Source organism: Mesoplodon bidens (assembly GCF_964165515.1).
Source record: "Mesoplodon bidens genome assembly, chromosome: 9".
NCBI classification, from domain to species: Eukaryota; Metazoa; Chordata; class Mammalia; order Artiodactyla; family Ziphiidae; genus Mesoplodon; species Mesoplodon bidens.
The window spans coordinates 45,198,153-45,225,746 of record NC_138166.1 but is presented as its reverse complement, the minus strand read 5'-3'; the positions used below and the strand labels follow the sequence as shown (position 1 = coordinate 45,225,746).

The window sequence follows — 27,594 nt, the reverse complement described above, 5'->3', positions numbered from 1 at the left end:
GAACTGCAGATTTTTTTGAACATGAAAACTATTTTTAGAAGAATTTTTAAAATATCACAAATATGTTAGTACATATTTCTAATGCAGTACTGTGTTTTTTAAAGAAGGCATTTTAAATTTTGCCAAATACGCATCAGTAGTAACCTTTAAAATACAGCATTAAATACAATAAGATACATAAAAATACTTTATCAGAATTCCTTTGGAACCTTAGCCACCTCTTATATTTCATTCAGTTTTCTCAAACTCACTGTAACTACATAGAACCTGGTAAAATCTCTTCTCTGCAGAAATCCTGTCCAAACTTTACAATAGAGCTGTGACTGTTGATGTCTCCGTAAGCCTTTTTCTTCAGCCTCTACCTTTCACCCACTTCTAAGTGCTATTAATAAACTTATTTCCTTTTACCAGTCATAGTGCATCCTCTTTAGCTTCCTTTATTTATCCCATAGTTTCATCAGAAACTTGTATTTCTGAAACCGTGTGCCACCCTCCTCATGACGAGGCCACATTTGCTGTAATGTGTCAGTCAAACAGTAGCTATTTCATAAGGGCCTACCATGTACATACTGGGTGCCAGCTACTGTACTAGGTGCTGGGGATATTGTAGCAAATAAGCATGTCATTGTCCTGGTGGAGCTGACAGTCTAGTGGAAACAACAACTGTTAAGCAAGTAAGTGCAAATAATTAAATGACTGAGAATGTGGGGAGTGCTTTGGAGAATGAGAATAAATGGGAGCATGTGAAGGGGGCATGGGTTCTGCTGGGTCGCGAGGTAGTGAGATGTGAAGGTAGAGTACGTATTAGCTGGTTGAGGTCTAGGTTGAGGAATATTGCAGGCAAAGAGTGATTCTTCCTCTTCCCATCATCACTTTTCACCTTGTCATCAAGTAAATTCTCATACTTTTTAGCCATGTCATCTGCTCATTCTCACCGGGGCACTCCTTTCTTCTTAATGGGTTTCTGCCCTTACACTTTTCTGATTTTGTGCCGTCAACCTATTTTGGAGCTCCTGACGTCAGTGTCCCCTCGTTGTTAGATTAGGATCTACCAGTGGTGGGCTCTCAAAGTCTGATTTGTCCACTGACTCCTACCCTCTTACTCTCTTCTTCTTTTCCTTCTCTTAACTTCTCGGGTTTGGTGGGATTCCTGTGGGAAGAAAATTCAAGCCAGCAGTGGGGACCTTAGAATTTATTTGTTGATATTGATCTTGTCCACCCAAAGCCTGGATTTCATTGTCAGCCACCTCCCCGCCCCATCCTAGCGACATCAAGGCTTAAGGGGCTTGAAACATATCTCTTCCTAAGAGGAAGTTTAGGTGTTTTGCATTAGATGTTTAAAAGATAGGCATATTAGCTCTGAAGTTTTGCATGACCTATAATTGTGCTTCATCTGTTTATCTAGTACTTTATATTTTAGCTTTCTTGATTCACGTTATTCAAAAATTTCAATTTTTATGACCAGCAGTTGAGATTTTTTTTAAAAAGTATAGCATGTTGATATTCAGTATTGTTACCACTGTGTTGTTACCTGGTAATGTATGTACAAGTAAGTTTGCAGATATACATCGACAGAAACAACATTATTGTACTAGTACAGAGTAGTACAAAGTACAAAGTGTGTTCAAACTGTTTCTTGTAGCCAGGCCCTTTATTGAGCCATAACGAATTCTGTAGCAGAAAGAAAGAAAACACACGTTTTGCTTCACTTGTTTTTTCTTTTTTTCTTTAAATATACATATGTATTTAAGTAACAACATAAATATGGAATAAATACTAATTATAACATCTGTATGTAGACACTTAATTAGAACAAAACTAAAATAAATTGTAAAATGTAGTATTGACCAGCAGTAGACTTATCTTTAACTTCTACCATTTTATTGCTCTAAATAGAGAATAGCACATCTTATTTTTTAAATTTTTATATTTAATTATGGTAAAATACACATAAGTTTTACCATCCTAACCATTTTTAAATGTACAGTTCAGTTTTGTTAAGTACATTCACAACGTTGTAAGTCAGTCTCTAGAACTCTGATATTGCAAAACTCAAACTCTCTACCTACCTATTAAACAACAGCTCTCCACTTCCTCTTCCCTCCAGCCCCTGGCAACCACCATTCTACTTTCTATCTCTATGAATTTGACTATTCTAGACATTCATGTAAAAGTAATCATAACAGTATGTATCTTTTGTGATTGACATTTTACTTGACACAATGCCTTCAAGGTTTATCCATGTTGTAGCATTATGTCAGAATTTCCTTCCTTGAAAGGCTGAGTAATACTCCATTGTATGTATTCATATACCACATTTTGTTTATCCACTCATCCGTTGATGGACACTTGGGTTGCTTCCGCATTTTGACTCTTGTGAAAGATGCCGCTATGAACATGGTGTGCACATATTTCAAGACTCTGCTTTCAGTTCTTTTGGGAACGTATTGGGCCCCAACTTTAGCACAGAGATATATATGTACTCTCTAAATATTTAAACAATGTGAGAGGGAAGGAGAAAAGGAGGGAGGGCACAGTCATGCCCCAAATTAGGCAGATGATAATCTGTCAGCCATGTAAACTTATCTCAGTCAGTTTATCTCATTGTTTCTCAAAGTATTGTTTGTGAATCAACTACATTAGAATCTCCTGGAATGCTTACTAAAAATTTAGATTTTTAGGCCCTTCACTAAGCTTCGCAAGTCTGAATCTCCTGTGAGAATCAGGAATTTGCACCTCAGGTGATTTTTACACATACTGAAATGTGAGGTGCAGTGCCCCACTGGCAAGGAGATGTCTCATAATTTACTTGTTGATGCATATGAAGGCCCTGCTCTCTGCTACTTTCAGCCCCTGCTTTCCCTTAAGGCACATTCATCCCAGGCTAGCCCATGATCCACTTTCTTTTCCATTCTGTCTGTATATCATAGCCCAACTAAAAGTTCCATAAATATAACAAAGGATGGCCAGGCCTGAGTTTGCAATCCTCAGCTTTCACCCGGGCCCAGTCAGGGTCCTTCCTCCTCAGGAGGCTAATTGGTGATTCACTGTTGCTCTTTACCTGCTTCTAGTTAGTAGACCAGTGAACAGATTAGGACTTTCTCCCTCAGACCTTGTGGTGTTTAGTTTTACCTGAGTTCTTAAAGGGACCAAATCTCTTGTCCTATATAAGCATTTTAAGTATGACATATTGTGACCCTCAGGACAGTAATGTCACACACTTATATTGTATAACTAAATGAGAAGTGTGACGTCTTCAGTAAAGCCAACTAGCCTCTTCTGCATTTTGAAAGCAAACTCTTTGTCTTCATCTAGTAATCACATCGTGCCACCTCATCACATCCACCATGTGTGGCTTTGCTTCTAGTTGTGATTTGCAAGTGATTTATTTTTTTATTATCAACTTTTCTTCAAGTAATATTGGTATTTTTAGAAATATTCTCTTCAAACTTTTGTGTGATACAAGAGCATGTTGATATATTTGACTTCCATTAAAAGTAATGATACTGACTGTTACATACTTTATTTTTAATGAAAGGACCTGGAGGGAAGAAAAGCCCTAATATGAAGCTTGTTTTTGTTATAGCTGGCCACTTTTTCCACAGTGTGCTTCATTCAGATTTCTATTCCTTAGTTGATTTGGTACTCCCATAATTTTCAGTTTTTGGCTAGTTTTTACAACCAGTTTTTGTGATTTCCATTTTCTTGGCTGAAATCCCCTCTAGACTGTAAATGCTGTGAGGGCAGGAATGGTATTGCTATAGTTCATATGGTGCCCAGCATGATAATATGGCACATAAATAGGTATTTAACATATATTTGTTGAATGAATGAAACAACGTGAAGCTGATTGTAATGTTTCATATACTGCTTTTATTGTTTCTGCTAGAAATTTTCTTTGCAGTTTTCTGTTACACTACAACTCTTTGATCAATGTAAGAACTCAGTTTCAAGAGATTGACAGCTTACCTACCTAATATCTCTGATTAGACCAACTGATGCTATAGGTTGAAACACACATTTGCTCTCATGGGGTCACTTATTTTTCTGTGTGGAAAACTGACTGAGCAGAACTCCTGACACCAACAACTAATTCTACAGGTTTATTCTATTGGTTAGAAAGGAGACTGGACACTCTTTGAGTGTGAGTGACTTGATGCCAGTGATCTCCAGCCTAGTTTGCATTATTGGTGATGGATCAATGCCATCATCTTCACCTACAACAGGCAGAACATTTGAGTCTTTGTTTCAGGATACCAGATAAACTGGTAGAGTGAGCCTTTTTTTTTTTTTTTTTTTCTATTTACAGATTTATGTTTCAAACCATACGCACTGAAAATCCTTTTTGTGTCAGTCCTGTTTGTTTGCAACAGGGCCTAAGAACCTGTCAGTGGACTGCTCAGAGCCGCCCTTTGTGTAGAGCTTTCTTTCAGCATCATTTTGGGATTCAGGGTCAGGAATGATCAGCCCAACGTACTCTTGCAGTATGTAAATTTACTCTGATTTAAGAAAGCTATTAACAAAAAACCTTTGAATGCATATTTGTACAGCGTGATACAATATTGTACAAATGTACAAGTACAAAGTTAATTTGGCCTTTTGAGTTTCTAGTCTTCCAGCCTAAAAGAATGCCTGGGCTTAACTGTTTAACATAGTGTTAAATACTTAATTGATGTTTTGGGGTTGCTTAAAATCTTCCAGAAAAATTTTTACTCATAGCTACAAAGTGACAAGACTCAGAACTAAAGAAATCTGTGGAATCCTAGGACTAGTTAATTAAGAGCAGGCCAGGAGGACTGATCAGTGAGTCTGACTTCAGTTGGATTTGCTGGTATTCTTACTTCTGTGAGTCAGTGCCTTTAAGTATCCAGTGTGACCCTAAGCTTTCAATGCAGTAAGCAAAGTTTTAGCTGTATGATTTTTAGGAGCAGTCATAATGTTGAAATCTAACATGATGCCTAAAAGTTGTATATAAATACGTGTTAAAATTAAAATCCACACTGATATCTTATAAAATACATTGCCTGTTTTACCGAACCCTTAATTTTAATTTTTCTTCGTGTTTTAACAACCATTTATAATTCTTTTTATAAGCTCTTAGTGAGTGTGTGTGTAGAATTATCTTTCTCATTGTCCCTCTCCCACATACAGTTGAATCAACAGATGTTTACTTGAGTATTCACTTCATTATCAGACTGATGCCAGTGTGTTAGTTGTAAGCATCCTTAACGAATTTGGGTATAATAATCTTGGTATGCTAATTTAATATGTTCTTGGTGCCATTTTCATTTGTTTTTCTTTCATTCCTAGTCAGCTCGAACCTTTTCCTCCATTTGTTTGCTGACTGCACTCCTCCCTCTATGGCTTAGGTGTTCCTATTCTTGGTTTATTTTCTTGTGGGGTCACAGTTGTCTTCAGAATCCTGGCCTGACAGCAGCAGGCTCCTGGGCAGGGCATGTCTTCAGCAATTAGTACTTTGGCTTTCTCTTTATCCCTCCTTTCTTCATTATAGTGGAAAACGGGGAGCAAGTGCACAGTATTAGAAAAAGTGGAAGGGAAAATGCAACTGAACTGGAGGAGACTTAAATGTAAAGCGTGTGAAACTGAGTTGGATAACTTCACTCAAGTTTTGATAAGTAATGGGAAGCTGCATGGTATTATGTGATGATTTGGCATTGTCAGCAGACTTGGATTCCAACACCAGGTCTGCCATTCTTAAAAGGATATAACAAAGCCTACCTCACAACCCTGCCACGGGCACTAAATGAGATAGTGGGAGAGGGCTTCTTCTTTCACCTCTGCTATGCTGAAGATCATGGCAATCGCTACTCACAAGGGCAGAGCAGCAGTTGACACCAACACCTGACAAAATGTTTATCTTGCCCCAGCTTCCCTCCCTTCTTCTCTGCAATTAGTGTTTAACATGTTTTCTCATTTAATCTGTATAATAGCTTTATTATGTATCGTGATTCCCATTTTTCAGATGAGGAAATTGAGGGTCTGAGAAGTTAAGTAACTTGCACAAGGTCATGGATTTGGTAAAGGATTTGGGTTTTGTTCTATCATTTCCAAAGCCATTCTCTTGCCGCAGTGCCAGGCCGCCTTGGATAATGAGTGTGTGACTGAAGAATGAAAAGGAGTTAATGGAGGGGCCATTCCACTGTTCTTTCCACTACTTCACTTGGTGAATGACTAATAAGCAAACACTCCCAGAGGGTATTTGCATTTTAAAAGAGGAGCTCATTAACCCTAATGAATCTCTAATTGGTAGAATTTGTGGGGGAGATATTTCTGAGCACTGGGGCTTTCTCCTGTGTCTTCAAGGTGTCTGGCTATCCTTTTCTCCTCTGCAGATTATCAGCTATTCTGGAATCAGAATCATGTAGTAGAATGCAGTCCATTCTGCAAGTCTGCCCCAAATGCAATTAAATGAATTAACAGGGAGTTGTGAAAAGAATCATCTAAAGGAAAATAAGTGTGAGTTAACATTGTATAAAATGAATGTTCAAGAGCTAAATAACACATTTGGCAATGTTGAGGGTCTTCTTAAAAGTCTGGTAAAAATAATATATTTCATATTCAGTCTTAACTTCAGAAATGTTCTATCAGCATTTCCCACAGTGTGTCACTCTGCAAGATGTTTAATAGGTATCCAGTGAATAAAGTGGCTTTATAGTAAAAAACATTGGGAAAACATTTTTTTACTTTCTTTACTGAAGAGTTTCTCAGAGCCTTTAATATGTTACAGTGCATTGGAAATCAGTTGGAAGGGAATGCATTCTGTAGCTTTTTCTCATACTTTTGACCACAGAAATATTTTTTCCATGCAAACCCCTTGAAACTAGTGTTTTGTAGACTGCATTCTCAGATACGAAGTTCTAGATAATTCCTCTCCAATAAAAGAAAGAAAACAGATTTCTGTATTCACAGCTTTTCATACGTAGGCAGGCTCCAATTCTGTCCATACCAGCCCATTCCCAGTCTTGTTGGACTCTAGGGCATTCCAATAATAACACCCTTCTTACCCAGATAAGATCTGGCCAATTTAGTAAAAAAAAACCAAAAAACAGATGGAGACCAAATTCTCATCTTTATTGCCTATAAAGCTAGTGTTGAAGAATGTGGCTTCCATCAAGGAGCAGATGGGTTTCCTAATCTGAACCCCAGAATTAGATTGAACTCCATCCTGTTACAGGATCTTCTGGGCTGGGGCAGGCTTCCCCAAGTGGGAGGAGGCCCTTGTGGAGGGTCGGAGCAGACAGAGCCCAGTTCTCTCTGGTCCTCCCCACGAGAAGGGGGAGGGGAGAACCATGTGCAGCTGAGTCTTTCCAGATCACCAACCCAGGGATTGGAGAGTGGACGGAGGCTGGGGTGAATGTTTCTAGAGTTTCCTCCACATCGAAGGAGGCCTAAGGAGTGAAGGTGCTCCCTTACTCACCCATCGCCCCTCCCCAAAACAAATCTCCTCCGGGGGATCCAAACAGGCATTCAGGTTCCCCCTCCCATCACTGAGGGTTTCTGCTCTTTTCACTTTCTCTTGTACCTGGTGCTCACTCTTCATCACTTTTCTCCTCTCCCTCGACCAAATTCACCCAGTAGAATGGGATCACGATCATACGCTAATGATGTCCCTTTCTCATTTCCTCATGTAACATAATTCAGCTTTTTATCCTCTAAAAGGTGGAGTATATATATTCTCTAAAACAGGGATCTGGAAACTACAGCCTGACTCAAATTGTTTTTGTAAACAAAATTTTATTGGAACACAGCCACATGCATTGGTTTGTATATTATCTATGGCTGCTCCTGGCTACAATGATAGAGTCGAGAAGTTGTATCAGAGACAATATGGCCCACAGAGCCTAAAATGTTTACTATGTAGCCCCACTAATCTAAAATACAGATGAATTTCACTTCAGTCCTTTAAATTCTAAAAGAGCTTCATTAGTATGCATATACGTCCTTTTCTTGTTTACTCACTCTAAATAAACCAAGAAAGTTGCATAGCTGTAGTTTAAGAGGGATTTTGCCTCTTACAAAACTGTTTCCAGCCTTTCAAACTTATGGGAAAGTATCAAGGGGACCGACCGTGTGTGTGCCTCGAAGGACCAGAAGGAAGGACAGAGGCTTGTTCTGATCAGGAGTATTTGGCATTATCAGCGGAAAGGGAAGAGACCAGATAACCCATGGGGCCTATGGAAGACAAATGGAGTAGAGAGAAGTGTTAGGGGGGCCCGTGGGGTTGGACCAGGTTTCGGAGCCCTGGGCTCTTCTTCGCACTGATCCCCATTTTAGGGGCTCGATTCTCCCCACCTCAGCCACCATCCGTTGGAACCTTCCCCCGGACCACATAGTCCCCCCAAGATATGTCAGGAGACTGCACTCTCCTCCCACTATGGCTGACTTCTACTTGGGAGACTTTAGGCGAGTCCCTGAGTATCTCTGCCGACAGTAAACTGGGGGAGGAGGGAAACGGGGAGGATGTCTTGCTGCGCCGTAGTGAGAATCAATTGTGGTGTTATAAACAAGACATTATGAAATGTAAATACTGTGAACATTTTTATTGTTTCTTTTCATTTTTTATCAAAGTATAGTTGATTTACAATGCACCTATCTCTGCTGTACAGCAAAGTAACTCAGTTATACACATATAGACATTCTTTTATTGTGTTCTTTTCCATTAGAGTTTGTCCCAGGAGAAGGGATATAGTTCCCTATGCTATGCAGTAGAATCTTGTTGTTTATCCATTCTACATGTAATAGTTTGCATCTATTTTGTTGTTTTTGTGCTTCCTTTTAAACAGCTGACTTGCAAATGAAATTTTTGAATCTATACAGCACATAAATTAGAATTAACTGATGTCTGAAAACTAAAGTACCTTATTTCACGTTCATCACATGCATCTTTATTTATTGTTGAAGTATCTAACTTTCACGTGGGTTATAACAAGTTAGAGAAAATAATTGAATTTTTACCATGATCAAATAATTCTTCAGTGGGAGGAAAAAACCTTCAAAAGTTATATTTCACTGTGACCTGTTCTTTTCTGTTTGTTGTTTGTGTAGTTTTCATTTTGTGCCTTTGTTTATGGAGAATCATCTCGCAGATGGCATTTTTCCTTGTAATCAGTTATTGTTCTGAGTCATCGACAGATATGGAATTCCAGGAAATAGTGATTGTACAGTTGCTTCCAGGCAGATGTGTTGTGTGATGTCAAGAATACTGGCTGATAACCTTTCTGGTTATTCAAGCAGTAGGGAGAAATGGAGAAAGTGTGGTACAGATACACACCTTGGAATCGGAAACTGGCAAAGGAAGCACAGACTTTGTGCTGAATGATTTCAGCCAAATAGTGTTTGTATGGCTAGGAGATGGCCCAATAATCATTTTAAAAGGTGAAAAAAAATCTTTCTTGAGTAAATGACCTTTCATATTGGATGCCACATACTTCCGTATCAACCTCAGGCATGTGAGTTATTAAACACGCCTGACCTCGATATACAGAAACTTGCATTACCTTGGCTGCTCATGCTGTTGTGGTCTCAGTGGTCTCATTGCCTTTACCCAAGCAAACTAAACAACTTGTGCATTGGTTTTGCTATCTGTAAACCGAGGGTTGGTTAGCTTATCGCTAACTTTCAGAGACAAGGGGGATTTCTGAAAATAAGACTCTTCCTGATGTGCAAATAAATGGTCAGTTTAAACAATGAGTTTAAAAAATCAAAATTGTTGTTTGACATCCTGGGTCATGAACGTAAGTTGACATAATTTTTCACTTAACAACTATTAACTATTATCCTATAGATGTAATTTAAAAGTTCCTAATGCTTTTGTTTCAGTATGATTCTTTTAAAAAATCATTAACTGTTTTTAAAATCTAACAAGTTATGCTCCACATACAGATCACTAATAACAATACATCATAATGGTATTTAATAAATTTGCCTTTTAAGTTTCACAAATGTGTTTTAGAGGAAAAACACTAACCATATGCTCAAATAAAGCTTTTATTACATACCATCTAGTATTATCACAGTTTTATAGACTAGAAACTATAAATAGAAGTTCACTAATTTACTCAGCTAGCATTTATGGAACGCCTACTGTGTGCTGGGTTCCACCCAATAGTAATAATGCTGTATTACTTAGCTGAGAACACAACTTGTAGGCTGGAATATGCATGATGTGCTTGGATTTTAAACATTTAGGGGATTTCCTTTATCTTTTAAGTAAATAAACTACCAACTGAATTCTTGCTTTGTGGTTTTAGAATTTAACAGAATTTTATTTAATTCTTTAAAATTTTCACAGGGCCCTTTCTTGACTATAGCCATTGGTAAACTTAACTTTTGTGTTTCACTATGGAAAATTTAAGCCCAGCCCAGACTTTCATACTTTGTTACCTCCAATGAAGACTGTGACCTTCCCTATGTTAACAAATTCCTAACCTTTAGTGTCAGCCAAGTCATTATATATGAATTTTGTAATCTTCCCTGTTGTAGACATTCCTGACCTGGCTTAATTTTATGGGAAGAGCAGTTTACAAATTACTAAATTAACCTCTCATTATGCTTTTAAGAAGTACGCTGATTGTTTCTTTACCTACCATGTGTTAATCACAGATTATTAGTTAATAAATTATAATAGGACACTAATACATTAAATTATGCCTGTACTTAACTAACTATATTTCTGTCTGTCCTATGTCCTTAGAGGCAGCCTAGTCACCAACTTTGTTTAGTAATATAACCCTCCCAGGCACCACCTGTAGGAATCAAACTATTAACTGAATGCTAATCTATGAATTTGTTCATTGTTCTTTCCTGCTGTAAAAATTGTTTGACATATGGTTAATTACTACATGCAAACATATATATCTACTCTGAGGCAAATCCACAGAGACACAAATAAACACTTATAAAGAGTAAACCTTATTAAAAAACTAATTTGAAGGACAGTTACTCATATTATAAAGACTTTTTTTTTTTTTTTTGCGGTATGCAGGCCTCTCACTGTCGTGGCCTCTCCCGTTGTGGAGCACAGGCTCCGGATGCACAGGTTCAGCGGCCATGGCTCACGGGCCCAGCCGCTCTGCGGCATGTGGGATCTTCCCAGACCGGGGCACGAACCCGTGTCCCCGGCATCGGCAGGCGGACTCTCAAGCACTGTGCCACCAGGGAAGCCCATATAAAGACTTTTTTTAAAGACTTTTAATGTTTGAAAATAATTTGCTTTATCTTCAAATTATAAGTTTTCCTAGTTTATTTGAAGTATGACTTGATTTACAAAATATAAATTCACTTGATTTTTCCAGAGTAAACCTATATAAAGCAGGATACATTTCTGGTTTAGATTGTATATCTATGGATTTACAGATGATTTCTGTGACCTTTATAAAATTACTGTTCTTAAATATTAACTTGTTTACTTTGTAACAAAGGAAGTAGTAATTGCTTCCACAATGTGAAACACGCAAAAGATATTTCAAATAAATAGTAGACAGTTTGGCACAGTGGTATGGTAAAGTTTTATTTTTTTATTTTGCTTCATAGGAGATACAGCTCATGAGCAAAGAGTGGCAGCAAGAGGCAAAACTTCAGACATAGAAGGCAATGAGACTTTGGAGGTAAGTGAAACTCAATGAGTCCTTTTGGGGTAAAACCGAATAAGTCAATGTGATTATGTATACCTCTGAGGATAAATAGTAACTTCCACTCTTGCTATGCAAATAGGTGCCTAGGTATCAGGAGAACAGGTGATCTGCTGAAAGTCAGGGTATGGCAGGCAGGAGCAACTTCCTAAGTACTAAGCTTTTCCCAGTGCTGGTAATGGAAACTCTCTGTTGGAAAAAGAGCAATAGAACACTGAAGTTAAAACATTTGAATTATTTTTACTTGACAGATTATTTTCTATTACATTTGAATAAATAGGTAATGTAAGAACCTATAGAGAAAGGTTTGAAAATAACTTATTCAGAACTGTCTTACATTAGCAGTTCCACCGTCAAAGTACACTCCTTGACATTGTTTGGTAAAAAGACTAAGGCTTTTGTTCTTTTCCACCTGAGAAAATTATTTGCTCTTTGTGGGTACGTGAAAGTGTAGTTCACATACTTTCATATTCTGTGTAGAAACATACTAACCTTATTTAATCACTGAAGTAGTCATTTTTAAGACTTTGGGGGATTGTTAACTATTAGAGTGGAAGAGATATCCATGGATTTTGAAACCTTCTATGTGGTGACACACCTCTACTTATATTCTACATGTAGAACGTGAGGGTATTGCATACGACTGGAGTGACACCAGGGAACCTGACCTGTTTGATTCATCACCGTATCTGCAAAGCCTAGCACAGAACAGGAAGTCAAAAAAATTTGTTCAATGAATGAATGAATACAATCATGAGTTATAAATAGAGAGTAATATTCATCTTAAGAAGAGAGATTTTTTGTATTTATATTTTCCACAGTGAGTAAATTATTTTATAATCAAGAGAAAAACATTGAAAGAAGTTACATGGGAAGTAAATTGATGTAGAAGAAGAAAAGAGCCATCTTTCCCATAAAACTGTACATTGTTTTTTTTTATTAATGCATGCAACAAATATTTATTAAGCACTGACTGTATTCAATGCACTGTGCAAGGGGCTGAGTATATAGTACTGAGAAAAAAGACACAAGGACAAAGAAAAATTTCCTGTCTATATGTTGAAGCATCTTGATCTCTTTTATTTATTCAAATATTTATTGAGTTCTGAACATAAGTAGCATCTTTGATAGGAAATAAAGATTGATATATTTGAGCTTTAGGAAAGAACCACCAAGATGGTTTAGAAATCATCCGTGATTACTTGAATTTAACTGCTTAGTTATGTATGTGATTCAGTGGAAATGTCTGCGGAACTCAATTATTTTTCAATGTCGATTTATTGATAGGAAGAATTTCAAGATTAATTTTGAAGGAAAGAAACTTTTGAGAATAGATCCTCAGAGATTTGAAACGAGCTCATTATTGTGCTACTTCCTAGTCTCTCCACTATATAATCAGTTCTTAACCATTAAGACTAGATTTTTATACTCATGGTATAACAGATAAAAGTGCCTTCTCTCTGAATAGTTGCTGGGGATTGGGAAGACACCAGTTGCTGTCAGAGGGTTAGGTCACAGTACAAGAGGGTAATACTAAAATACTTTTAGAGTCTAGTGTGATTCACCACAGAAAAGCCAACTAATCACTTATCCCCACCTTAAGCGTCCAAAATGGAATTTATTATTCCTTGCTTTAAAAATCGAAAACCACAAACATTGCTTCATGTTTCCTACCCCTGCCCCCCCATAATCTATCTTGATGGGTCAAGATGAGTCTTACCTAGTCTCATGGTTTTAAAATCGTTGAAGAGTCTGATGACTCCCAGAGTATATCTCCACATAGGCCTCTCCCCAGACCTGTAGACTGTATCCAGCTGTCTACCTGCCATTTCACTTACAAGTTTCTAAACAGTTCGGCCTTTACTTGAGCAAAGAAGAACTATTGATTTCTGACCCCACCACCCTGAAGCTTCTCTCTGCTCAAGTTTTCACCATCACTGTTTAATAACACCACCCTTTATAAAGTGGTTTAGAATCACACCCCCTGAGGTACCCCTGGTTCCTTTCTTTCCCTCACAGTCTACATGCAGTTCCACCTGTAAGTCCTATCACCTCTCCCTCTATATCCAGACTCTGACCCCTTCTTAACATGGGCACTGCTAGGAATTTCAGCCACCACTTTCGCCCAGACTCTCTGCCTCCATTCTTCCCCCTTAAGTCCGTTCTCTTCACAGCCCGCAGAAATTGAATCAGATCACATCACTCCTTGGCTTCAAACGTGCTGGCTGCCCACTGTAATTGGAACCACTGCTAAGCTCTTTACGGTGGGCTACAAGGAGCTCCATGTGCTCTCAGACTTCATTTCTCTTCATACCCCAAACCCCATCCCCGTCCACCAGCTGCCTTTCTGTCCCTTGATCATGTTAAGCTCTTTCCTAGCTCAGCCTTTTCATTTGCTACCCCTTCTTTACTGGAGCCTCACTTGCCTGCCTCCTTATCATTCAGGTCTTAGTTCAAGTGTCAGTCTTCGTGAAGACCTCAGCTAAAGCATCTCTTCCCCCAGTCACTCTCACGTAACCCTGTTTATTTTCTCCATCAATGTTATCACTATTTCAGATTATCCACTTGTTTACTGTCTGCCTCTCCTGACTACAGTGAAAATAGACTGTGGGTCTAGAATAATGTCTGGAACATAGAAGGTGCTCAATAAACAGCTGTTAAGTGATAATCTAGATTTCACTGAATGTCATCATCTGTCTTGGCAAATTAAAGGCCTAAAAATGTCATTTGACTCATTCTTCTCAGCCCCCCTTTATCAAATCTGTCATCAAGTCCTGTTGATTCTTGGTGTTGATGTTCTTCTTGATTTAAATATCTTCCAAATCTGGTTCCTCATACTCCATCCTCATCTGTCCACTTGACTGTTAGTATAGACAAGCAGCTTCTTTCCCAAATCCCTTTCTGAAAAAGAACAGCAGGGTTTTTGTTTTGTTTTGTTTTTAGTTCAGGCCCCCAAATGCCTTGAAATCTACAGAATAAATCTTAAAACCAAAACCCTTTTCAAGTGACACCTTCGTTGTGAACTCTTTTCCCTGCTGTCCCAGCCAGAGATAACCACAGTGTCCTTTTACTACTTGTGTTGTCTTTTATGACTTCACTATACTGTGAGTACCTGGAAGGTGGAGACTCCACCTTCTTGACCGTTACAGCCTCTGCACAGACACATATGATGTGACATAGGTGCCCAGTCAGTGATTTCTAGATGGATACATGAATAATAAGTGGTCTTCTGCAAATGCTGTCTTATGAGTCAATCTCTTCATTTAGTTCTGTTTTCCATCTTACATTATCAACACACAGTTATTTTTTTCTCACTGTAAAAAAAAATGTTTTTCTTATATTTCTTAGGAGTTACCCATAAAAAAAATCTGTTAATTTAGATTATTTTTGACACTCAATACATTAGCAAGGCAAAGTATAATGATTTCAGTTGATTTTTTTTTTTTTTTTTTTTTTTTTTTTTTTTCTGTACGCGGGCCTCTCACTGTTGTGGCCTCTCCCGCTGCGGAGCACAGGCTCCGGACGCGCAGGCCCAGCGGCCATGGCCCACGGGCCCAGCCGCTCCGCGGCATGTGGGATCTTCCCAGACCGGGGCACGAACCCGTGTCCCCTGCATCGGCAGGCGGACTCCCAACCACTGCGCCACCAGGGAAGCCCCTCAGTTGATTTTTTGAAAGACATACATCTGATTAAAACATTGTAACTATTGTACCTAATAGGAAAGTCTCATTATTTTCATTTTTAATGGCTATACAACAAATGTTAAAATATTATTGATAACGAAAACATATTTGGTCAGTTAGTGTGGGTTCCATAGAGCTTCAAAATAACACTCTTAATTACCAAAACGTAAGTTGTTTTTCTAAAGACCCTTTGGAGAAGGTAGATTTTAGTATCCCCAAAAAGTTTTTTTGGTGAATTCAGATAAACATATAGATTGCCTACTATTTTCGAGGAATTGTTGGACATGGGGCGGAGAGGATATGAAGATATGTAAGACTCCGTGATTCTAACTTATAGAACCTGACATTCTCAATCTATTCATGAAAATTAGAAAACTCCACACGTCATTATAATATAAAGTGGAATAAATAAGTTTCTTAAATTCCATAACTACAAAGATAACTGAGACTTTAGTGGAGGAAGAAATATCATTAGGGAGAATCAAGCAAGGCTTCATGTATTAGGTAAGCTTTGAACCATGAAAAAAATTTTTTTACTATTTATACAATTAATTTTATATGATTAATATAAATTCCTGTGAAATGAAATCCCTCATTAAAAACATTTTAGACATACAGAAGCAAATCATGGTATGAAACTACTTTCCCCACATGTATCTCAATGACAGGTAATAAAATATTTTTTAAAATGAATGGAACTTGGCCTATGCTATACTGTAGTTTTAAATGGCAGTTAAAATATTTTGTCGTAGATAGCTAGTGGGAAGCAGCCTCATAGCACAGGGAGATCAGCTCGGTGCTTTGTGACCGCCTGGAGGGGTGGAATAAGGAGGGTGGGAGGGAGATGCAAGAGGGAGGAGATATGGGGATATATGTTTATGTATAGCTGATTCACTTTGTTATAAAGCAGAAACTTACATACCATTGTAAAGCAATTATACTCCAATAAACATGTTAAAAATGTATATATATATTTTGTTAAGTAGTTTATGATGTTTTCCCTTACACTTTATAGCCCAAGTATACTTCAAAACTGTGTTGCCTCTCCAAGTACAGCTGTCTCACAGACATCATGGAAATTCTAACATCTAGATGAAATATAATTTGAAAAAAAGGAGATCTGGTTTGGGCATCAAATAAGTTACATTTTACAAAGTTGGAGTATAACTTATGTTAATACACAAAAGACTCTATGAAAAGCAGCATATTTTTTTGTATAAGTAATTAGTGGGACTTTTTACTTCAAGAAACTGAAAATAATATAGCATTCATTCCAGGAAATCATAATTTCTTAAGTACATTTTTCTCTTCTTTAATCCCCCTCTCTAAATATTTCAGGGTTTCTGTTAATGATGACTTTAATTATTTACTACTGTTTGTACCTTAGCTTTCCCTGTATATGATCCTAAAGTATCATTACCTAAAATAGAGTAACTTAAGGGAACACTGAACTATTTAGTCATCAAATGTGGTTTCTCCCAGGTTGTGCTTTCGTCTTATGTTTTAATTGCCATTGGTAACTCAACAGAATTCACCATGTTTTTGGTGTGTAGTGTATAAAGCTCCTGTAAACCGTGTTTGGGCTTATTAAAGTCATTAGACTCTAGTACTTGGGGAAAAAGTGATAATTTGGAACTAATTATCCAATTGTAAGTTTATCTTCCTCCTTCTTTTCCTTCTTTTTTTCTTGTTGCCTTTCTGGGTAAATTTTGGTAGTGAGTTGTAATGACATTACAACTACTTATTGCTCTCTGCTACTATAGGAGCCTAGTTATTTACAGCTCAGGGGAATAAACCTACAGATTAATGGGGGGCCTGGTTTTGAATTTTTGTCATTATGATTCATCTCTTCAGGGAACTAACGTTACAAGTAAGTAAGTAGTCATTCTTTTCTAATCTTCAGTCGTGGAAAGTGTTTTATATTGTGAAAACTGGAGCCATATTAGCTACTAATTTACTAGTGGACCTATTGCTTTTTGGTCTGTAGGTGTACTTTGAGAGCTATGAATATGGAAATATCAGTTTTTTAATATAATTATATCCAATTTTGGTGACTATTAATTTTAACCAGTTTTAGCAGATACTTCTAGATTGTTTGTTGAACTTAAATTTCTTTTATTTGTACTACAAAAAGTATTTTTAAATTTGCATTTTTGTTAGCCTCTTTATTTAATTGAAATATATTTGACATACAATATTATATTAGCTTCATGTGTACAACATAGTGATTCAACATTTGTATGCATTGCAAAATGATCACCACAGTAAGTCTAGTTAACCATCTGTCACTATACAAAGTTAATACAGTATTATTGACTGTATTCCCCATGCTGTACATTACATTCTCATGACTTATAACTGGAAGTTTGTATTTGTATAACTGAAATTTGCATTTATTTTTGGTCTCAAAGACAGAGGAATATGTTTATTTATTTAGTTCACTAGCTTAAAGATAACAAAATACAAAAACAAGCCAATAAAAAACTCCCCACAAAACCACAATTCCATTTGTATATTTGTTTTGAATGACAGCTAATTCACATATGCATATGGAGACGTATAAAATAATAACTAACAGATGGTATAGCTGCAAAGTAGGATTTATAAAGATTATTATCAGCTGGTGGTATTGAGATACTGTGGTTATACTGACAGAAGACTCAAAAATTACTTATAATAATAAACTGTGACACTAATAATCTCCCAACTTCTGTTAACCAAAGTAGCTTATTGCGTGTTTAATATAAATTTTTTAATGAAGATCTAAAATAATCTTACAGCCAATTTGTACTAGGAAATTTAATAGCAGTTGCAAAAACAGTAAGGTAGTAGCAGCAGCAACAAAGTGTTTGCTAAGATTGTTAAGTGCATAATATTAGAATCCCTGGAAAGTACAGTAAAGATATGGGGGACTTTGTTTATTCATGTCATTTGAAGCACACATCTCAATCTAGTACACAGTATTTGTAATTTCTTATTTGCATATTTGTAAATTGTTGAGTTACATGTGAAATTCATAGTTGAGTAATTTAGGGAACAAAAATTGATTTTTTGAAAAAGATATAGAATGAATACATATGAATGAAATGTTCACTTTTCTTTTAATGTGTTTTTGAACTTCCTTTATGTCTTTTAACAAAGCTATAGGAGCCTTCAGACTCGGTAGGGATGAATTTCCTTGTTCTTTTCTTTTATGTAGTCATTAAAATGAATGAGAATATCCTTGAACTTTGTAAATTCCATATGATGTAGACTTTGGTTACCACTCCTTAAAAGGGGGTATAAGATTATCCTATTAAAGACCTACTCGTGTGTAGAAAAGAATTGAGGTTGAGTGGTAGAGGAAAAAAGAGACTCGAGTGATTTTCAAGAATAGTTTCAAGAATAGCAAACATTCATCCACTGGCTGTCAGGATTTCGGTTTTAAGAATTTTTTAGTATAATTATGGTATATAAGTTTATAAATTTAAGGTATGGGTGATCTTGGGTGGCCTCAGCCTGCGGCAGCTTGAAACAGGATTTCAGTTTCCAGCCAGAGATTGAGGTCGGGCAGCGGCAGTGAGAGCGCTGAATCTTAGCCACCAGACCACCAGGGACTAGTGGCCAGTGACAAGGCCCTGGCCCGTCAGCTGTGTAGAAGCGACTTTCCACATAGAGACGGAAAGTAGTGAAGCAAGTAAAGTGTTTATTAGGAGGAAAAAGAGTACAGTACGTGTGGATAGACACACGGGTGGGCTCAGAGAGAGAGCCGCGCCCTCGTGGTAGTTTGAATCACATTTATGGGACACTTCTTCCGGGTTTCCTTTGACCAGTCATCTTGCGTTGCCTGGTTCTGAGTCCATATTTGTTATATCTCAGGGTCCTTCCCTGTGTGCGTGCACATCTCTTAGCCAAGAAGGATTCTAGTGAAGAGGACTATGGTTAGTTGACATCACTTACTATGGGGTGGTGCCCCCTCCCTTTTTGACCTCCAAGGGGCCTTTCTGCGCATGTGTAGTCGGGGAGGTCTCCTTGACTTCGAGAATGAGGAATATTTGGTCTTTTATCTGGACAGGGCCCAGCCTCCTCCATCACCCTGCTTGTATGGAGTTTCTGCTATTATGGAGTTTCTGTCCACAGGGGAGAAACTGTTCAGCCTGGGGCCCATCTGTCTCCTGCCTCATGGGGGGTATAAAGATGATTATGAAACTGTTAATTCTCACAAGATATTCATAGTCCAAATACAGGTATAATGGGAATTGCTACTGAAGGCAATTTAAATTGGTACAACCATTTTTGGTAAGCATTTTTGAAAGTATCAAGAACCATAAAGACGTTAATATACTTTGACAGTAATTCCACTTTTAGGATTCTATTCTGAGAAAATCATCTTTTAAATCCACAAGAAGTTGTATGTGCAGACAGATGGCAATCCACTTAATGGAATATTTTTTAGTTTTCGTAAGTGAAATTTATGATTAGTTTTCAATAAAATATGAAGACTCTTGGTTTCATAATTTCAGTTAGAAGATTTGAGGTACAAAATTATATTTACAATATGATTATTGCTATATAAAAACTGTGCAGAAAAGTATGATGTAATACATAAAAACATTAAGAGTAGTTGCCTTTGGAATGATAAATAGGTTAAATCATACTGTCCAGTGTTCGGATTTTCCTATTTGTCTATAATGAGTATATCTTATATTTTAAATGATAGTAAGTCTGATGGTGAGGATATTGCTTATTAACAGAAGAACTATTTTGGATGGCAGTAAAAATGATGGAACAGTCTACTGAGGATGATCTTTAGGAGATATGTAGGTACTTTCCTGCCTCGGTTTATTTAAGTTTAAGATCTCTTAATTAGTTGATCACAGAGCATTACATCTGATCATGGTTTGTCAAAACATCTGTCCTCTCACCTAGGGGACTTTCCAGCAGGGAGAAGAGTGAGGTGACTTGGAGTTTATTCTTCACATATCATTGGAAGTCATGTGGCCCAGACTGTTCTCATTGATTTACCTGTCAGTGTCATTGTATCAGTTATAAAGTCATATTCCCCCTTCCCCCAAAAGGTTGTGGGTTACTGGTTTGAACATGTATTTGTCTACAAATCTTGCTTTTTCCTCTATATCTATGATTCTGAGACTCTTAGTTTGAAGATATTAATTTCTCCCTTTATAACAGTTAGTTTATGAGAATATAATTTTATCCAAGATGAGTGCAAGGATTTTTGGGTTTTGTTTCTCCTAATATAGAACCATTTCAAATTTGTGATTTACTGGGAAATGAAGCACAGTTGGATTATTGCACTGTTTATATCATTTAAATGGTAAATTTAATTCTTTGATGTGTTTATCCTGCTATGCAAGATACCTTTTGGGCAAAAGATTTTGTAGGGTGCTTCTCTCCAATCTTTATTTTCACTTGAATTACTGGACCATATAATATAGTAGAAAGTACATTTTTGCTGGATTCCTCTGCTCACCAAGTGTTTGATCTAGGACAAGTTGCTAAGCTTCTCTTCAACTTCAATTCTTAGTCAGTGAAGTAGGGGGATTAGATGCAGTGTCTGAGATCTTTTCCTCCCCAGAAGTCCTGGCTGTTTACCTCTTTGGAAAGTGAATTGGAATTTTGCCACCAAACGCCAACCTTTATACTGCTGCTTTGATTGGGGGGTGGAGGGCGGGGGAGGGGGAGAATCTGATGCATAATGAAGATTTTAGGTATTGATTAATCAGGCTTTCATGCTTGTTAGGAAGGAATTGTGCAAAAGTTCTTGCAGGTAACTTGTCAGATTGCAAAAACCACTTTCAAGGTCCTTGCTCTTGCTTACAAAGTCTGTTTGGGAAAATGATAAATTTGGCCACAGGTAAAGAACAATTGAAATACTTTATTATTTCTTTAAATCTATAAACTTTTTACTTTTATATTTGACAATCAGATTACTGTGGGTTGTTGATAGCTCAAAACATTGGCAAGATGAATTAACTTGAGGCATGCTTATCAGTATTTGTAAAGATCTTTTCCATAACTTCAAATTTGTATATTTTTGTTACCACTGTGTCTTTGTCCTAGTTTCAGTTTTGCTGGAAAAAATTAGAATTGAGAAGTCATAATTCTGGTATTTTCTCGTTTCCATTGGGGTTAACTAGCACACTGAAACATAATGTTTATTCATCCTAGCCAGAAAAGGCCAAACTATGTGAGGTGTATGAGAGCTGCCCCTGTTTCCATCCAAAATGCACATATGGTGTGGGTAAGCCAGCAATGTGAATTTTATGCAGTGTTTCTGCTCATGTACACAGTCTGTTACTCAGCACCAATTATTCCTTGCCAGAAACTTGCTAACCTGCTGCTTCTGTAGCTCTGCTTGATGAAGCTAGGTAGCTTAAAGTGACCACAATGATATTTATTTAACTTTAGCAGTCTTAGTTCGTTAGTTATGTGACTTTAATCACCTGCCTCATCTGTTGATTCATTGCAATTGATTGCAATTAGAATCAAAGAATGGGAACCTGTAATTGCATTGCATGGAGCTACATTAGATCCAATATGTGTTTATTGTATGTGTTTAGAAGGAGGAAATAAATGTGGAAATGCTAGTTTTTTGCTTAGCAAATTTAGTTTTCTATCTCCAATTCAGAAATTATTTAAAAAACCATAGAGAATGTTCTGTTTATCTGTTGGTAGTAATTTTGTTGTCATTTTTCCAGTTTTCACTTTTGTAGTTTTAAAAACCACAGAATCAGCAGGGTGAGAGGTCCATGTTGGGAGAACAACTGTTCCCTATTTCCCACAGCCATCTTTTTTCTAATCCCGTTTTTTAATTAGTATCAAATGGTCCTTATTTTTCCTCCTTTGGTTCATGTTACAGTCGTAACTTCCTGTGACTCTATAGAGAGTTTAAGTTAAAGCACAACGTTATTTATGTTGTCTTCACACACAACTAGAGATTCTTTTGAAGGATAAATTTCATCTGACTCCTTATGCAGTGGAAAAACTGGCATGCAGGTATGTACTTGGCCTAATTGGCATTTTCTGAATATTCCACTTTGTACCTTACTGAGGATTCCTGTGAATATGCTTATGAGAGTGCATCAATATGAATACATAGAAAAAATTACACCTTAGTTAAGCTCAGCTAAATTTACATAGATTTTACATTTCTTTCCAGACCTAACAGGCCCCATTTCTTACTATACGTCAGTTTTTTTTTTCAGTGAACTCCTGTGTTCATCCTACGCTGTTCATAATTGATATTAATTTCTACCTGTTCAGGACTGCTTAATGTCCATGTTTGGAATGTCATATTCTTAGGTACATGCCTTTCACTCATTGCCTTTTACCTTAGTTAAGAAATCATTATGGGTGTGAATTCATATATTTTTTCCAACATTAGTTATATAATAGAAAGTGTGTGTAGTAGAACCTCCTAATGTAAAAGCAAAAAGCCATAATTTTTTAAAGTAATGCAGCCTACCTTTTCTCTGCCTTTTAATGCCGATTTCTCCTTGGAGAAGGAGGAAAGATTGGCACATAAGTGCTACACCTAAGAGCACAGTGCCAGTGGACTGAAGTACCATTTACATAATAAAAAGCCCCTGAAAACTTTCTCAGAACTTCTGAACTGAAAAGAGTCAGGAAACTGTTGCATAATCCTACTTCTTAAGTTGGTTTCGGTTGGAGAATAATTTAAAGAAAATGCTGTCTCTTTGTTCATGTAGATATTCCGGGATTTATTACTAGATCAAGCCGGCCCATTGGAGAGCCGTATATTCCTATCTCATTGCCTCAGTCCTGCACAGATTGCGTTCCCTGAACTGTTTTTCAGCTTGATTGAATAACTCTGTGAGAAACTGTTGTGTGGAACACACTGTGACATTTACTATGGAGGAATTGCTGAGACATTGTCTGCTCTGTTATATAGTTTCCCCTGTGTGAAGTCCAACTTAGGTCTTCTGATTTCTTATTGCTTTTATGCTAACAGAAAATATTTTGTTTCTCCTGAGGTGGTAATATTCTCTTTTTCTCATGGCCATTGTGAATTTTGTACCTAGTCATTTTTTTCCATTTTCCTTTGGCAAGAGGATGCTCAGACCTAAATTTACAGCTCAGTTTTAGTAACTGTTTAGGACCCTATAGGATATATGTCTGCTTACTTTATTTTCCTCTTATTTCATACTCCTATTTTATATTTTTCCTGGTTATGATTTTTAAATTTATTGTGAATCTTCTTGTTGGCTGTTTCAGATTCATTGTGAAGAAGAAAGAGTTAAAATATGCATTTATATGTATATTTGTATAATACTTATATAGAACAAGTCTGTATTTAAAGTGTTTTTTAATAGGTTATAAGATATATACACAACTCCCAATTTTGTCTCTCACTCCTCTTTTAAAAAATTATGTGTGACAAGATCATGAGTTGTTTTTTACTGTGAGAATGTGTGTGACATTGGACACCTTTACTTACTCTCTCTCCCATGCCTCAGGCTCACACGCTGATTTCCAGTTTAACGTGATTTCTTCAGGGTCCTTGTTGACTGGAGGCCCCAGGTAAAAGGAGCCTCCTTTCCAGATTGTCAGCCCTGCCTAGCTGCTTTCAGGCAGAGTGTACCTCAGGCATAGGCAGCTCTCACCCTTGCCACATCAACCACTTCGTGGTCTCCTGCTACACACTGTTTTTTCATGCTCTAGACATACATTTTAAGATGGTTTCCCAGTTGAATTTTAGATATCAGTACGGACGACCTAGGAAAAGTGAGTACTTAATTTAGAGAGACATTGTCTTGGGAGTCATGGTTCCTCACAGGAGTGAGTTCACAGAACCCCTGCAGTAGCATGGATAGCTGCCAGGATGTGAACTTCATCATCAGATAGACATGGAGTTACAATCTTAGCTCGCCTTGTATCACTAAGGTACCTTTGATAAAGTACTTAGCCTCTCAGACCTTCCTGTCCCTTTGCTGTAAAATGAGAATGACACTACTTACTTTGAAAGGTTACTGTAAGAATTAAATGAGTCAGTAGGTAACACAGAGAATGGACTTGAGGACACGGGGAGGGGGAAGGGTAAGCTGGGACTAAGTGAGGGAGTGGCATGGACATATATACACTACCAAGTGTAAAATAGATAGGTAGTGGGAAGCAGCCTCATAGCACAGGGAGATCAGCTCGGTGCTTTGTGACCACCTAGAGGGGTGGGATAGGGAGATGCAAGAGGGAAGGGATATGGGGATATATGTATATATATAACTGATTCACTTTGTTATACAGCAGAAACTAACACACCATTGTAAAGCAGTTATACTCCAGTAAAGATGTTTAAAAAAAAGTGAGTCAGTAGGTAATATTTATTTCTATGTCTACATACACAGTATCTCACATACTGGACACTCAATAAGAGTTTCTTTTTAAATTGGAAGGAAATTATGGTTGATGCCTTGATACTCATGCCAAAATAGGATTGAAGGAAATCCCTAAGTTTAGGAAATTCCTCCATCAGTTCGGAATTGGGCTCAGAAGAGTTACAGAGACCTGAAAGGCAGTGGCTTAAATTTAGGCCTTAATTTTTCCCATGTGATAAGAAGTCTGGTGGAAGGTGATGGAAGCATTTTTCAGGAGCTCAGGTATGTCAAGGCTCATATTTTATGAGTTTTGATATTTTCCTCATTGTTGCAGGGTAGGTACTGCAAATCCAACCATCATACCGACTTTCCAGGAAGTTGGAAAAAGGAAGCTAGTTGAGGGAGAATAAAAATACCTATGTCCAGAAACTTTCCAAATAATCTCTAACAAGAATTTTACTGACTCTACTGTGTCACACACTAGGCTACCCTTAGTGGCAAGGGACCCTAGGAAATGGTTTTTTTTTTTGTTTAGTATTTTACCACCTTCAGCAAAATCAGTGTCCAGTAATAAGGAAGAAAGGGCTGATGAATATTGGATAGACTGTAAGCAGTCTGTGATATAGATACCATCCTGTGTTAATTTTAGAAGCTTCATTTTTGCCAACAGTAGGCATGGGGAAGTAGAGAGAAACACCCATTGGTGATAACTGGATTCTGTTTGGAAGCAGAAAGGCTCTGAGTAGTCAAAAGGGGACAGGAAATAAAGAAGGATATTTACTTATTATTTCTTGAATCTACAAAAAGTTAGGCATGGTGCTAGTAGGAAATTTACATGTATTATCTCATTAATTTTTACCAATGAGATAGGCTATATTATCCAGATATCTTATAGAAGAGGCAGCCAAGGCCCAAGAACATCAGTTTCCCAAGGTTATATAACCAGTAACAGTAATGGAGCTGGAATTCAGACTTGCACCTGACTGACCACTGCTTTGCGCTGTACTGCTTTCCTGCATAACTCGGCAGAAACCTGCACATTGCTTTTATTTTCTATGGTGCCTTGTGCTCATAATAACTATACTTTGACTTAATTATTTGTGTACAGAATTAAAATGGGCGCCATATACAGGATTGCTGCTGTGGTTGCTGAAGGTTGTGTAGACCAGGCAGGGAGGCACAGGCGGTGGTGCTTCCTTCTTATCATCACTCAGAGGTGGTGGTGGACGCCTCTGTATTTCTGTAGCGCCTAAGGACATTCTTTAGGACAAAGAGAATGAGGCAGATCAGCAGTGACCAGTCTCAGGGAGCCAAAATCCCAAACTGAAAGCTGATAGAATGCTTGGCGTGGAGACAGGTATCTTCTCAAGTCGGAAGCCAGGGAATTACTCTTGACTTCTTCCTCTCCCCCAAGCTTAACCCAGTTGATCACCAAGTCACTTCGTTTCTAGCTCACTTATCTGTCCTGTCCTCTCCCTCTCCACTCCACCTGCACTGGGTCAGGCCTTACTGTCTCTCACATGGACTATTGCAAAGACATTCTGAAATAGCCTCCTCATCCCTAGTCTTACTTTCATTCAGTCCATTTGCCACAGATCTGACCATGTAGTTGCCTTATTTGATGACATAGGCGGCTCTTAGCTTCTTCTAGGATAAAATCCAGTAACTTTTGTCTGGTGTGCATGTCCCTTCATGATCTGGCCCTGCCCAGTGTATAAACATATAGGTCGGGCTTCCCTGGTGGCGCAGTGGTTGAGAGTCTGCCTGCCGATGCAGGGGACACGGGTTCGGGCCCCGGTCCGGGAAGATCCCACGTGCCGCGGAGCGGCTGGGCCCGTGAGCCATGGCCGCTGAGTCTGCGCGTCCGGAGCCTGTGCTCCGCAACGGGAGAGGCCACAACAGTGAGAGGCCCGCGTACCGGGAAAAAAAAAAAAAAAAAAAAATCCAGGTCTGTCCTGTGTCGTTTTACAGGGTTTCTTACCATGCCGTGAGCATATTCCTTTCTCCTGGAGTTTATGCGTGCAATTTTCCTTTTTTCCTGCAGTGCCTTCTTTACGCCTCACCCCTCATGGGCACTTTGAGTAGTTCCGATCCTCCTTCAATCTCCTGCTCAAATATCTTTCAACTCCGGCGCCGTCTTTGTCTCCCTCAGGCAGCATAAAGTCCTCTCTTCTGCTCTCTCTGCACATTTACACACCTGTGTTCTGGCTCCTTGTATGGTGACCAAGAGCATCATGACCTGGGGATCCTGGCTGCTTCAGCATTGTGTTCTCTGTGCCTAGCACCATGCATGGCATGTATCAGGCACTCAATAAATGTTTAATATTAGTTGCATGCAGGAATGAACATTTAGATTAGACCAAAGACAGAATAACTTGTTCAGCTCATTACCGTAGAACTGAAACACTTAACTTTGGCCAAATTCCTTACTTTTTCAATGCTGGATTAATGGCAGTATATTTGTAAAGTTACTCCATCTTTCCAAATTGAATTATTTACATCAGGTTCTGCCATAGTTTCTGTTAGTTTCTCAGGTTATCTTTAATCATTCCCATTAGGCAGGCTCAGTGATGATTCTGATTCCCAAATCCTAAAGAGTCTCTTAGTTCTATTATGTATTATGCCTTTCCTCAAAACTCTGTTGTGTTTTGGACATTTCTCCTTTTTATTGATTGTTTTGGCATCCATTCCTGACTGAAGACACATTTTAAGTGGTATTTTAAAAAGTGATTTTAAGTGTTTTTTCTCTTATTTTTAAGTAGTGATTCCTAAGTGTTTTTGGCATGTGTTTTGCCTTCCTTAGCTATTGAAAATAGTACAAGACTTTCTTGCACAAGAATTAAGATGTTGGCAAAATAAGTAAATGATAAGCATCGGAAACTTTTCTTTAGACCATGGGTATTATTGCTACTCCTTAAAATTTTAATT

At 37.8% G+C, this 27,594-nt stretch overlaps 1 protein-coding gene across 2 annotated transcripts in view; it reads left to right on the top strand.

Annotated features, from left to right (window-relative positions):
• The window catches only part of UMAD1 (UBAP1-MVB12-associated (UMA) domain containing 1), a 241,102-nt gene that overhangs the window by 153,284 nt on the left and 60,224 nt on the right, over positions 1-27,594 (top strand). For both annotated transcript variants that reach the window (XM_081243394.1, XM_081243393.1), the window contains exon 3: positions 11,554-11,627. In XM_081243394.1, coding sequence (XP_081099520.1) covers positions 11,554-11,627 — 74 coding nt within the window. The remainder of the gene's footprint in view (positions 1-11,553; positions 11,628-27,594) is intronic.